Genomic DNA, 14,053 nt, shown 5'->3' with positions numbered 1-14,053 from the left:
ATTTTTCAACAATCTGATAAGTGTTCAATCGATTTAATTTTATAAATTGAAAAGTTTAATTTTTTATCAATAGAGTTAATTTTATTTTTATTTATATATATTGTCCAAAAAAAACTTAATATACCTAACCACCAACCTTAGTCGATAGTTAAAGTACTCCGAATTTTTATTTTCAAAACTTTTAAATTTTTATTAAATCAAAAATCTCGATTTTCGACTATATGGGCTATAAATACCAAACAATCTTAATTTGAGTCCAAAGTTTTGCGAGTTGGGCCCAAGCCCAAATATATTGTCGGAATTTTCGGTTTGAGAACAATTAAAATTTTCGAGAAATAATATGAAACTCCAGCAATTTAATCTATTATGAATATATAAAAATTAATTATCCTAAAATAAAAAATCATTACTATTAATATTTTTATTATTATTGAGTAAATGGAGGAAATGTTACGGAATCTAACTAAAATAATCAAAATAAATCGAACCGGACCCGAAATCAAATTGATTTTTTGATCACCACATGAATAACCTAAAAACCGAGTGAAAAACTTGCAAGCCGAGCAAAAAACGGGACAAGTCATTGAATTAAACCAAATCAGTTTGAATCAAACCGGAATGGCCTAGAGTTCTCTAGAACCATCTTTTTTTTTCTTTTCTTTTCTTTCCTTCTCCTCCTCCGCACGTTCTTCTCCGCCCCTTCTCCCCTCCTCCTTTCCTGCTCAGCCCACCTGAGCTAACCACACGAATAACCCAAAAACCAAGTGAAAAACCTGCAAACCGAGCAAAAAACAGGCCAAATCATTAAATTGAATCAAATCGGTTCGAATCGAACCGGAATGGCCCACAGAGTTCTCTAGAACCATCTTTTTCTTTTCTTTTCTTTTCTTTCCTTCTCCTCCTCCGTGCGTTCTTCTCCACCCCTTCTCCCCTCCTCCTTTCCTGCTCAGCCCACTTGAGCTCCTCGCTGTCGTTTCCTCTCCGCAGTAAGCTCCGACCTCACCGCAGTGTTAACCTCGCCTCTCTCTGTTCGTCTCTAATATTAGTGGCTATCGCAGGAGGAGTCGCGATCGGAATCGCGTCGAGCCTTCCTGTTCCGGGACTTTTCGGCGACGCCAGCTCCTCTAGCATCACGGAGAAACGCGGTCTCTCCTTCGTCTCCGGCGGCTGCTGCAGCGCGGGTGAGATGCGGTTCTCCTCCTTTGGATCGACGGCAATGGTGGCAGCGGCTGTCGATGCCCGTTCTGGCTAGACCAGCCACGGGCTCAACAAATGGACGACAAAATCAAGCTCCCTATGACATTTCAAGTCCAGGGGTGTGTGGATCGCAAAATTCTGGAGAAAAATGATTTTTCAGCGACCATGTACGGCGGCCAGAGGCGGCGGTCGGTGACCGGCCGGCGACATTCCAACGAGGCCCCAAGAGACAGAACGAACTCCTTTTCGCGCTGATCATGGAATCATCGCCCGATTCTCAATTGTTACGTTCTAAGACTAATTTCCCCATTTTTGTTATAAATTCTAAACTTAATAATTATTAGTTGATTAGATTGAATTTGAATGAATAATCAATCAAATATAATTTTGCTAAGAATCAGCCGGTATAATGTAGATGTAAATTGATTCTGAATATTGTTAAATATATTTCATGAACATTAGTTACAACTAGGTTTGGTATTGAATAAGAATTCCTAGCTAGTATTTATGTAAGCTAATTTAGGAATTTTAATAAATATTGTTAGGAGGAGTTATAATTTAAGGCTTAGACAAGTAAATAGTTATAGAGTAATTAATAATATCATTGGAACATGCTTGGAGGTTAATATAAATTGTTAATTAATTGATTTGGAATTATTAAGTGTATATATGTGCGTGTGATGGATGATATATGTAGCCTGAAGCGGATGGGTTGATTGCATTAATTGCCCGATGAATGGGCTGTGTGAATAGAGTGAACGAATAATTGATGAATATGGTTATGGCGGATGGGATGAGTTGATGCGATTGCCCGTTGAATCGTTTTCTAGAATTTATTGTTGAATTGTGATTTAATCAGATTTTATGGGAGGTTCTGCTGAAATTTCAATAGAATCTAGGCTAATCATAATTAATAATTAAGTTAATAGGTTTATATAGATTAATTCTTTAACTTGATATGTTGTAAATAGAGTCCTTTATTTATTTTATTATTATTTATTTATTCATTTATTTATTTTCCAAGGATCAATTATTATAATATATTGTTAATTACTATTCTTTTATTTAATTGTAAATGAATATGAATGTCTAATTGTGCACTTACATCATGATATTTAATTGTCTGATATGCTTGTATTTAATTGTAATGCTTGATTATTTGTGTTGTGATAATGTTATGCTTTATTTGTGTGGAGTTGGGATGAAGTGGGTCACCATGGGTTTGTGAGGGCGGTCCACGAGACCGTTTGCTGTATGGGAGATCGACGTCCCGTATGCATCTGATGATATGATATGGATAATATGGATAAATCACAAGGTGGCCTCCTATTAGTATGGAAAAGAAAAGAGAGAATGGAAAAACAATGAGAGGGCTGGTCAATTGAGGATTAGATCGGTCGGCCATGTATGGGGATCGGCTCCCTGGTGCACACGTATGAGAGGGTGAGCCATGTGTGAGGACGGCTCGTTAGGGTTTCGGTGACGCCATAGACCAATTTCCACGTGATGTGATTATGTGAAGTTGATAATACGTGTGAGTGCTGTTGTTATGCCATTTGTGTGACTGACTGCGTGAGCATATAACTAGTCGGATGATTAGATTGATATGCTTACACACAAATGTGAATGCGTGTGTTGTGCAATAATTATTACCCCTTAGAAGACTCACATGTCTTGTTTAATTTTTCAGGAAGTAAGTTTCTCCTTAATTCGATTTAGGCTATATTTCTTCACTGTAAGGCTATAAAGATATTTTCCTACTTCCATAATTAGAAATGTGATATATTGTAAATTGAGCTCGAACTGTGAAATGTGGAAGGTGATAAATTTGAGCCGAGGTATAATAAAATCTTGAGGTTTATTTTCTTAGTAATATGGGCTGAATGTTTGAAATTTCTATTGACATAGTAGATTTTAACGTTTCAGGCTTATTACGGGCCTCGGGGACCTTAAGTTTACCTGGGCCCTAGTGCTGGTCCGACCCATGAAAACGAGTTGTGACAATAGGCTTCTCTTACACCCAAACCTGGCCTAAATATATTAGATGAAAAAACTTGCTCAATTCCTCTTAAATGAAATAAGATACAATAGACCCATAAACGAGCCATGTAAACATTCCAAACAAAGTTTCATATAGTATTACACCAATATTAAACTAGAATAAACCAAACATAAAAGTGTTTACACCAATATTAAGTGATAATCTCGAGCATTAATTACATTATTGAAATGATCCTTGACCGATCGTTACTCTATAATAGTCCAAGTAACACTCGACTAAATCTTAATGATTATTCGTATCAATTATATATTTAAAAAATGATAATTTCACTAAACCTAAATTTTCAAAATTTAAGGGAGCAAAAATTAAAAAGTTTATCATTTTATGAATAAAATTGGAAATTTTTAATATTTTAAAGTATCAATATTTTTAATTTTTAATATTTGCTTGAGTTCAAATTCAAATATATATAAACAAACTTTTTTTTTTTCTATCAATTACAAACAAGCCAAGAATAAAAAGAAAACAAAAAAGACATAATATGATTGTTAAAAATCCCTTGTCCTCTAAATAATAAATCCATAATGGGCATATAAAGGGTGGCAAGTTAGCTAGCTAAATTGGTTAGTACTAATATTTTAGTATTGGTTACCCAAGCCCAAGTAAGCCCACATCGCCTTTCACCTCATGGGTTCATACCTCTTATCCAATTCACCTCTACTTTATAATAATGATAAGGAAAGATTTTAAATTAATTAAGAAAAAGACTGTGAAAAAAATATTTTAAATTAATTAAGGATAAAATTTTAGTAAGAAGGTGTAAAACCTTAAAGGTTCTACGAAACGCTTCTTAATTCTCTAAAAATTACTTTATATCTCACGTTACCGCACACAATAATCTCGAGAAGCAATGTTTTAATTAGTTCAAAACGCTAAAAGTTACTCTTCTAAATACTGTTGCCGAACAGATCCCTTAATCAATTAAGTATGGTTTGGTTGGTCTTTCCACCAATGTGGAGAGTAAGAAATTTTAAGTTGTAATCCTCTCGCGATAACAAGAATTTTTACCACTTTAGTAAATAAAAAAGAGAGTTATTATTTCCATTGTGCAGCCTGTAATGTTTTTTTAGCCGATTGGACTCCTTAGTGAATACAAAGGGAAAAAAAAAAAAAAAAAGACTTATGAGGTTAAGCTGTTCAAGAGTTTTCTGTTTTTTCCTTCTTTGCATCAAGACGCAAGATCGATGTGCTCCAAGTCCAAATCAACAGTCAATAACACCAGACTTTTGAATAGCGGTCTTCTCCATTTACATAATATTCCAAGTCAAATTAAAGACTTATATCTTGGAGGATTCATTAAAAATTTTAAAATTGCTTTAAAACTTATTAATTTGTCTTAATTTCAGTTAAAAAGGAATAATTGTTTGAATCACAATTCATTAATCACCATCTCCTAAATGGCGAAACCTATTTAGAACTCCAGTCTGATTAAAATAAGGCAAACAAGCAAGATTTGCAGATTTTTAAGAGAGGAAAATATAATTCTTACAATATTATTATGGATTAAAAAAGAAATTATTTACCAAACTGAAGTTAAGATTCCATATCAAAATTAAAAAAGAAATTGCATACTAAAATATAGTCTAGTGATAAGTGCATGATCTAACAATATACTCATGTACGAATCTCTCTCATCCAATACTAAAAAAAAAAAAAAAAAAAGAAATTTCTTGCATAAGTTATAATCTTGAATCGAGATTATTTCTGACCATAGACTTAAAAAAATGATAAAATTAAATAATTTTAAAAAATTCTTAATTTTATTGGTTTAATACATAAGTAGAATCATGAATCTGATCTAGACAAATATTTTCCTAAAATAAGAAGTTCCTAACATAAGATTTGCCTACACTAATGCACTACTAATCCAATCAGAGATATTCTTATTTGAATCTAAACATACGGTTGATTTGAGACATAGATAGACTGATATTTTTTTTCCCCTTCCTTTATATATAGAAGAGGAACTTGCACTAACAATTAAGCAAATAATAACATTATATCAAACTCTTCATCCACTCATGGAAGAGTTTCATTTCAACTCTTTACACTCTCTCTTTGCTTTATTTTTCTTCATCATCTTCTTCTTCAAGGCAATAAAAAAAAGAGCTACTAAGCCCTCAACCACAAATCTACCACCAGGGCCATGGAAATTGCCCATTATTGGAAATGTTCACCAACTTTTAGGTTCATTACCTCATCAATCCCTTCAAAAATTATCCGGAAAATATGGACCGTTGATGCATTTAAAACTCGGTGAAGTTTCCACTGTAATAGTTTCTTCGCCTGAAATTGCCAAACAAGTCCTGAAAACTCATGATTTAGATTTTGCAGAAAGACCTCCTAACCTTGCTCCTAAAATAATCTCTTATGATTCTACAAATATTGTTTTTTCTCCATACGGTGCTTATTGGAGACAGCTGCGGAAGATTTGTACAATGGAGCTTTTAAGTCCAAAGCGAGTTCAATCCTTTCGGTTTATTAGAGAAGACGAGGTTTTGAACCTAATAAAAACCATATCATCTCTTGAAGGGTCACTAATCAATATTAGTGAAATGATTTTTTCATTAACGTATGGGATTACATCGAGAGCTGCTTTTGGAAAAAAATATGAAGATCAAGAAACTTTTATACAAGTTATTACAGAAGTTTCAAAGATTGCAGCTGGTTTTAGTGTTGCAGATTTGTATCCTTCCATTAAATTTCTTGAACAGGCAAGTGGGCTTAGGCCTAAACTAGGAAAACTGCATGAAAAAGCAGATGGGATTCTCGAGAGGATAGTGAAAGAGCATAGGAACAAGATGAATAGAAGTGAGGAAATAGAAGAAGATGATGACTTGGTGGATGTTCTTCTCAAGCTTCAAGAACATGGTGATCTTGAATTTCCTCTTTCCGATGACAACATTAAGACAGTAATCTTGGTTAGTATGTATATAATTTAATTAATTATTTTCCTCTTTGATCTGTATTTATATCTTTTTTGGGTAATCTTATATAATGTTTTTTTAGCCAAATTATAAAAAAATTTCTCAACTTTTAAGACTTTTTATAATTTTGACTAATTATTTTAATGTTATTTAGTAATATGTTGTATCTTTTTTTTTTTAATAACAGTTGTGACTTCTGCATGATTGTAATCTAAATTCAACCAGCTAAATTATGTTTTTTCAGAGCTGTTAGTGAATTTTCTAATTGGTGCTAATGTGACATGTGTGAGGTTCATACTGTCAGTTTTATCAGTGTATGAGATGAATTTGGATGGTAATTATAAAAGTTCTCAATTGGTATAAAAAATAAATTACAAGATATTGATTGATAAAATTAAAAAAAAAATTTGTTGAAATTATAAAAAGCATTAAAAGTTGAGTTTTTTTTTTTTTTTTTTTTTTTTTTTTTTTTTTAGTTATTTAACCATTTTTTCAAGAAAAGTTTGTCGTTTTTCTTTGTTGAAACATAACATCCACAATTTTCAGGACATGTTTAGCGCTGGAAGTGAGACATCATCAACAACAGTGGAGTGGGCAATGTCTGAAATGCTGAAAAATCCAAGAATATTAGAAAAGGCACAAAATGAGGTAAGACAAGTATACAAGAACAAAGGGACTGTAGATGAAACAAGCATTCATGAGTTGAAGTATCTAAACTCTATAATCAAGGAGACCCTGAGGCTACATCCTCCCCTGCCCCTAATACCAAGAGAGAGTAGAGCAAGAGTTGAGATTATTGGATACGATATACCTATCAAGACGAAAGTTCTTGTAAATGCGTGGGCAATTGGACGAGATCCCAAGAATTGGACAGAACCTGAAAATTTCTGCCCAGAAAGGTTTCTTGATAATGCGATCAGTTATAAAGGGACAGACTTCGAGTTTATTCCTTTTGGTTCTGGAAGAAGGATATGTCCAGGCATTTCATTTGCTCTACCAAACATTGAGTTGCCACTTGCACAATTGCTCTACCATTTTGATTGGAAACTTGGAAATGGAATGAAGAATGAAGACTTGGACATGACTGAAGGGTATGGCTTAACAATCAGAAGAAAACAAGATCTCTTCTTAGTTCCTATGTATCCTGTAAATAGTGAAATAAACCGGTCTAGCAATTAATTATAGGCAGCAATTGCAATTTCAAAGCCTATCAAGGGAGACCTTTAGTTCCAGAGCATCACTCTTTTTCACTAGATTAGAGGATCATTTATTCTAGCAATTAAGTATTTGATCGGCATATTTGAAATAGGGTTGTGATGTTTTTCTTTTCTTTTTTTTTTTTTTTATTCAGTGAAAAATAAATCAATATATCTTGAGATCCTTCATAGAAAAAAAAAAAAAAGGAACACTCTTGAAAATATACATTTATTTACAAAATAATAATAATCATAAAATAATCTTGCGAAAGATCTTGTATATTTGATATGTGTACCACACTCATGAACTGGGCTGATCTCAACCATTCGTATTGATGGTGTTGATAAGATCCTCCACGATCAATTAATTGAAGTATCACTATATATAGCACTACACATCAAGAAAATGGAAACACAGCTTTTGTGGTTCTGCCCAGAAGGGAGAAAAAACAAAAAAAACTAGCAAACGAGTATACTTATGAGCTGGCATGACCTCCCAGAAAGTTTATTTGTTTCCATCCATCCTTTTTTTTTTTTTTTTTTATAACCTACCGGTTCAATATCTGAAAGTTATTATTATAAACCAATTAAATCTAGCTCAGGATTAGTCACAATTAAAGCTTTTCATCCCTCTCTATATGTGTGTTTAGTAGGGATCAAATTTGAAAATTCTTCCCGCATACTCGGTTTGCATTGTGTTTATCTATCTTTCATATCTCTCTGTATAATGAAAAATAATTTGTTTTGAAAGAATCATAATGATTGGATTTTGAAAATTTTGTGGATATTTCTTAATACTCTCATTATTCTTGAAAGAAAAAGTATATGAGAATATATTTTAGGATTACAAATTTGTGATTTCTTAAGACAATCTCGTGGTAAGAAGAAGTGACAGTAAACAATATTTAAAATAACTGGAGAACTCTATTTTTATTGATTTACTTCAGCGATATATATAATAAAGATGACAACTAACAGTAGCTAGAAAATAGGAATAATAACAAACCACTAATCACACTACTAACAGCCCTTGAAACTAGGACAACTATCCAGGAATAATTCAAACTATAATAAAATCAGAATTAATTAATTAACAGTTACAGTCAACATCCTCCCTTAATTCTGATTTGGAACGATCTTCATGCCAAGCAGGTTCCTCAACTTGATGAACGCATCGATCTTCAACGGTTTAGTAAGTATATCCGCAATCTGATCTTCTGACCTGCAATATTCCAATTTGATCATGTTCTTTCCAACTTGGTCTCTCAGGAAGTGATACCGAATATCAATATGTTTACTTCTCCCATGAAAGACGGGATTCCTTGCCAAATTAATTGCAGAAACATTGTCAACATAAATCTTAATTGGACCTCCAAGGTTAATACCAATTTGACTCATTATATTACTGAGCCAAACTGATTGACAAGCACTTGCTACTGCTGCTATATACTCAGCTTCACACGTGGATAACGCAACAATTGACTGTTTCTTTGATGACCATGAGCAAACCGTTTTTCCGAGCATAAAACAATGACCACTGGTGCTCTTTCTCTCATCTGAATCTCCACCCCAATCATTGTCCGAGTATCCAACGATCTCAATCTCCTTGGATGTAGAGTAAAATAGACCAAAATCTGCAGTACCTTTAATGTAGCGCATAATCCTTTTTACTGCTTGTAAGTGAATCTGTCGAGGTGACTCCATGTATCGACTAACCAATCCCACAGCATAATAGATATCGGGTCTAGTACATGTGAGATATCTTAGACTTCCAACAATCTGCTTAAAGTGTGTTGGATCTACTGTCCGCTCATCGTCATCCTTGGTAAGCTTAAGTCCAGTTTCAACCGGAGTCTTAACTGGATTTGAATCTTCCATCTTAAACTTCTTCAAAAATTCAGCAGCATATTTATTTTGATGAATCAAGATTCCATCGTCTCTCTGAATGACTTCAATGCCTAAAAAATAAGACATAAGACCGAGATCGGTCATCTCAAATTCCTTCATCATAATTTGCTTGAGGCCACTAATCATCTTGAGATTACTTCCTGTAAAAATCACATCATCAACATAGAGACATAAAATTAGCAAATCTCCATAATCATTAGTCTGCACATATAGACCATGATCTGAAGGACATTTTTTAAATTCAGCATCTTGAAGGAATGAATCAATTCTTTTGTTCCAAGCTCTCGGTGCCTGCTTAAGGCCGTATAAAGCCTTATTAAGTTTGTACCCCTTCTCCTCTTCCCCAGATTGTATAAAACCTGGTGGCTGTTTTACGTAAACCTCTTCATCAAGTGGACCGTTAAGAAAGGCAGACTTGACGTCCATTTGGTGAATTTTCCATCGCTTTTGTGCAGCCAAAGCAATAATCAGTCTCACAGTTTCCATTAGAGCTATAGGAGAAAAAATTTCATCGTAATCATAGCCTTCTCTTTGCTCAAATCCCTTCGCTACCAACCTCGCTTTGTATTTGTCAATTTCACCGTTAGCTTTCACCTTGATCTTATACACCCACTTCACATCAATTGCTTTGTGCCCTCTTGGAAGGTCAGTAAGTTGCCATGTGTTGTTTTTGTCAATTGCCATCATTTCTTCATTCATAGCCTCTTGCCATTTAGGATTTTGAATGGCATCTGCAAATCTCACGGGTTCCGAATCTGCAAGAAAAGCAAAGTGGACTAGTTGTCCATCATCATCAACCTCATTATCGAGATTAACCTCGTAATCTTGAAGATGTGCAGGTTGTCGATGCTCCCTTCTTGGGCGTTCCATAGAAGTTGAAATGGGGGCAGCAACTTCGGGTTGAATTGCAGGTGTTTCAAGAGTGACTCTATCTTCTGGATCTGCATCATCATTCAAGATATAAATATTGCGTTTTTTAGGATCCATGTCACCTGTTGTATTCCATTGCCATTCCTCATCTTCAGCAAATGTAACATCACGGCTTACGATCACCTTCTTTGTCATTGGATTGTACAATTTGTACCCCCCTTGCTTATATCCAATGAAAATGGTTTTTACTGCTCTATCATCCAGCTTGGATCTTGTTGCTTTAGGTACATGAGCATAAGCAATTGAACCAAATACCTTCAAGTGTTGCACATTGGGTTTGAATCCACTCCATGCCTCAATAGGTGTTGTGTTAGGAACACTCCTAGTAGGTGACCTGTTCATCAAATACACTGCACATGATACAGCTTCAGCCCAAAAATTATTAGGCATTCCTTTAGCTTTAAGCATGCTCCTTGCCATATCCATGATTGTCCTGTTCTTTCTCTCGACGACTCCGTTGTGTTGAGGAGTGTAAGGAAAAGTAATATTATGTTGCAGCCCGAGTTCTTCACAATGGCTCTTAAAATCATTAGACTTGTACTCACCTCCTCTATCACTACGCATCATCTTGATTAATTTGCCACTTTGTCTTTCAACAAATGCTTTAAATAATTTAAAGTAGTGGAATACTTCATCCTTGCTCCGCAACAAATAAACCCATGTTTTCTTTGAAAAATCATCAATAAATGTTAAAAAATATTTGTTACCTCCAATTGATGATATATTCATCGGGCCACAAACATTCGTATGAACGAGCTCCAACGGAAATTTCGTATGCCAAGGCTCTTTAACAAAAGGCATCCTGTGATTCTTTCCAAAAATACAAGCCTCACACACTTGATCAGGGTGATGAATAAGTGGTAAACCATTCACTAAATTATGTCTGGAAAGTTTTTCCAAGCTTTGAAAATTTAAGTGCCCAAAGCGTAAGTGCCATAACCATGATTCATCATTCACAATTGCATTTAAGCACTTAAAATCACCCATGTTAAAATCTACTGGAAACATACGATTTTTTGATAAAAAGGTTTTAATAATTAATTTACCTTCTTTATCAAAAATTGAGAGTTGATTTCCATAGATGTGCATCACATAACCCTTTTCGGCTAACTGTCCCATACTCAACAAATTAGTTTTCATATCAGGTACATAAAAAACATTTGAGATGTACCTGTGATCACCATTTTTCAATGTGATAAGAATTTTCCCTTTTCCAGTCACCAGAACGAACCTTCCGTCACCGAATTTCACCCTTGTGTGAAACGATTCATCCAAATCTGCGAACAGCTCTTTATAACCACACATGTGATTTGTGCAGCCTGTATCCAAATACCAAGTCTGGTAGTTTGGAGTTTCATTTGATGTGGCTACCATTAATAATGCATGATCCCCTTCATCTTGATCATGATTACGATCTTCCTGAGCACAATTGGCAGCTTGATTGTCACCTTTTGATCTGCACTCATTTGCATAATGGCCGAACTTGTGGCAGTTATAACATTCCACATTTGATTTATTATTCATGCCTCTACGTCCTCCGCGGCCACGTCCTCTTTGTTGCCAAGAGGAATATGAACTGGAATTGTGATTGTTACCAGTGTTGTTTTGCTCAGCACTTCCATGGTTCTGGCCACCACGACCTTTGTTGCAATAGCTACCACCACGTCCGCGTCCTCTACCTCGTGAACTGCCGTGCTTATGAGAGGAGCTACCAATTGAGGCTTGTGCTTGTAAAGCCTGTTCAATTGGTTTTTCAATCTTATTATCATTCATCCGTTGTTCATGCGCTCGTAGGGAACCGGACAATAACCTTACTGTCATTGTTGATAGGTCATTGGCTTCTTCAATTGCAGCAACTACATGCTCAAATCTGGGAGTTAAAGACCTCAAAATCTTCTCAACCTTTGACTGCTCTGAATGTGTTTCACCGTTGGTCTTCATTTGATTGGTCAGAGCGAGAACTTTACTAATGTAGTCGTCGACAGTTTCCGTGGCCTCCATTTGCAACAACTCATATTGGCGCCTTAGAGTTTGAAGACGCACCCTCTTGATTTTGTCATCACCTTTATAAGAAGTAGACAAAATAGTCCAAGCCTCACTTGCAGTTGTTGCTCCTTCGATCTTCTCAAATGTCTCATCATTCATCCCTTGGTGGATGAGATACAACGCCTTCTTGTCCTTCTTCTTCTGGTCACGATGCGCTACTCGTTGCGCTTCAGTTGCATTAGCATCTAATGCAGATACTCCATTTTCCACAACGTCCCATAACTCGTGGTAATCAAACAGAACTTTCATCTGCACACACCACCGGTTGTAATTTTTTCCATCAAGGATAGGGACTGATAATTGGGTAGTATTGTTCATGATAACAGACCGTTTTGGCTCTGATACCAGATGAAGACAATCTCGTGGTAAGAAGAAGTGACAGTAAACAATATTTAAGATAACTGGAGAACTCTATTTTTATTGATTTACTTCAGCGATATATATAATAAAGATGACAACTAACAGTAGCTAGAAAATAGGAATAATAACAAACCACTAATCACACTACTAACAGCCCTTGAAACTAGGACAACTATCCAGGAATAATTCAAACTATAATAAAATCAGAATTAATTAATTAATAGTTACAGTCAACAATTTCAATTTTTAATTAGAATCTAATTAATAAAGAAAATGAAGTATTGTTTAAATTTTCTTTTTAAATTACACCGTATTCAATTGAAATTTTATGCTGAGTGGGTCCGTAACTGGAATAAAACTCTCCTTTACAAGTGTTTAAAAAACTTCATACCGAAACTATGTGACTTGAGAATATTCAAATATACTACTTGAGTTTACACTTTACACTAGTCTTCCCTCCATGTATATTTAAAAAAAAAAAAAAAAAAAAATATCAAAAAAGCAATTATATGTTCTTATGGGTCAAAGAGTTGGAAAATGCTAATCACGCATATCCAACCTGCTTCTGCAGATATGCGTTTTCATCTAATAAATGTGGAATGAGTTTTGCAAACATCTTCAACTAATAAAGCCTTAATTTTTTTTTAACGAAAAAAGAAAAACTCCTAAAAATACTTATTTAGCTTCCAATTCCAAATATAAAAATTTCGATATTTAGTTAGAAGTGATATTCAATTAAATTCAAATAAAAGATTCCGCTTTGCTCGATTTAATATATATATATATATATATATAGAAGCAAAGCAACCCTATATTCCTTTTTTTTTTTTTTTTTGTGAAATTTGGTTTGTTTCTTAATAAAATAGAATATCACCATCTGATAATGAAATCAGAAGATATATCAAATCCATAAAATCTTCCATTTTTCGCAAATTTAGTTACAAAAATCTTCTACTATTGACACTTTTTTTGGTCGAAAATCAATTCATCACGATAGCTTCAATGACGATAAACATTAAATTTTATAATTTTATTATATGATTTTAATATATTAAAAACAATATAACACAAGCATGAGATGGGTATAAGACATATTCAACTTTAATTTTATTTCAACAATATCCCAACCAAAAATCTACTGTGATATTATTTTTATTAAATTTGGATCCCAAGTGTTTTTATTTTTATTTTTATTTTATTTACATGATTAAATTAATTATCTTGAAATTTTTTTTTAAAATTTTTGCTCTCATATTTGAATTTTAATTTTTATAAAAATAACTTTTTCGAGCAATAAGTTTGTTAGCAAAGATTACACATGGGTTGTAAAGACTTGTTTGCCAAATTCTGGTGAAGTACAATTGTTTTAAGCTCACCAAGCTTTAGATGCATTATGGGTCCATATTTTTTTCAGCTAGTTTTTTCAG

At 34.0% G+C, this 14,053-nt stretch overlaps 1 protein-coding gene across 1 annotated transcript; it reads left to right on the top strand.

Moving 5' to 3' along the window:
- Positions 1 to 5,231: 5,231 nt before the first annotated feature.
- LOC105633069 (cytochrome P450 71D10) lies at positions 5,232 to 7,492 on the top strand. Its single transcript, XM_037638781.2, has 2 exons — positions 5,232 to 6,180; positions 6,733 to 7,492. The coding sequence occupies exons 1-2, from the start codon at positions 5,281 to 5,283 to the stop codon at positions 7,363 to 7,365; spliced, it is 1,533 nt and encodes a 510-aa protein (XP_037494709.2). The 5' UTR covers positions 5,232 to 5,280; the 3' UTR covers positions 7,366 to 7,492.
- Positions 7,493 to 14,053: the final 6,561 nt, after the last annotated feature.

This window comes from Jatropha curcas, chromosome 7 (genome assembly GCF_041381405.1).
Source record: "Jatropha curcas cultivar XTBG-Jc1 chromosome 7, XTBG_Jcur_1.0, whole genome shotgun sequence".
Lineage (NCBI taxonomy): Eukaryota > Viridiplantae > Streptophyta > Magnoliopsida > Malpighiales > Euphorbiaceae > Jatropha > Jatropha curcas.
This window is presented reverse-complemented; position numbering and strand designations above follow the sequence as displayed.

What these genes read in the sequence shown, in the direction of transcription:
- LOC105633069 (XM_037638781.2), top strand. Translation starts at nt 5,281, where the DNA reads ATGGAAGAGTTTCATTTCAACTCTTTACACTCTCTCTTTGCTTTATTT. An exon ending in ACATTAAGACAGTAATCTTG is followed by an intron (nt 6,181 to 6,732) that starts GTTAGTATGTAT and finishes CACAATTTTCAG; the next exon opens with GACATGTTTAGCGCTGGAAG.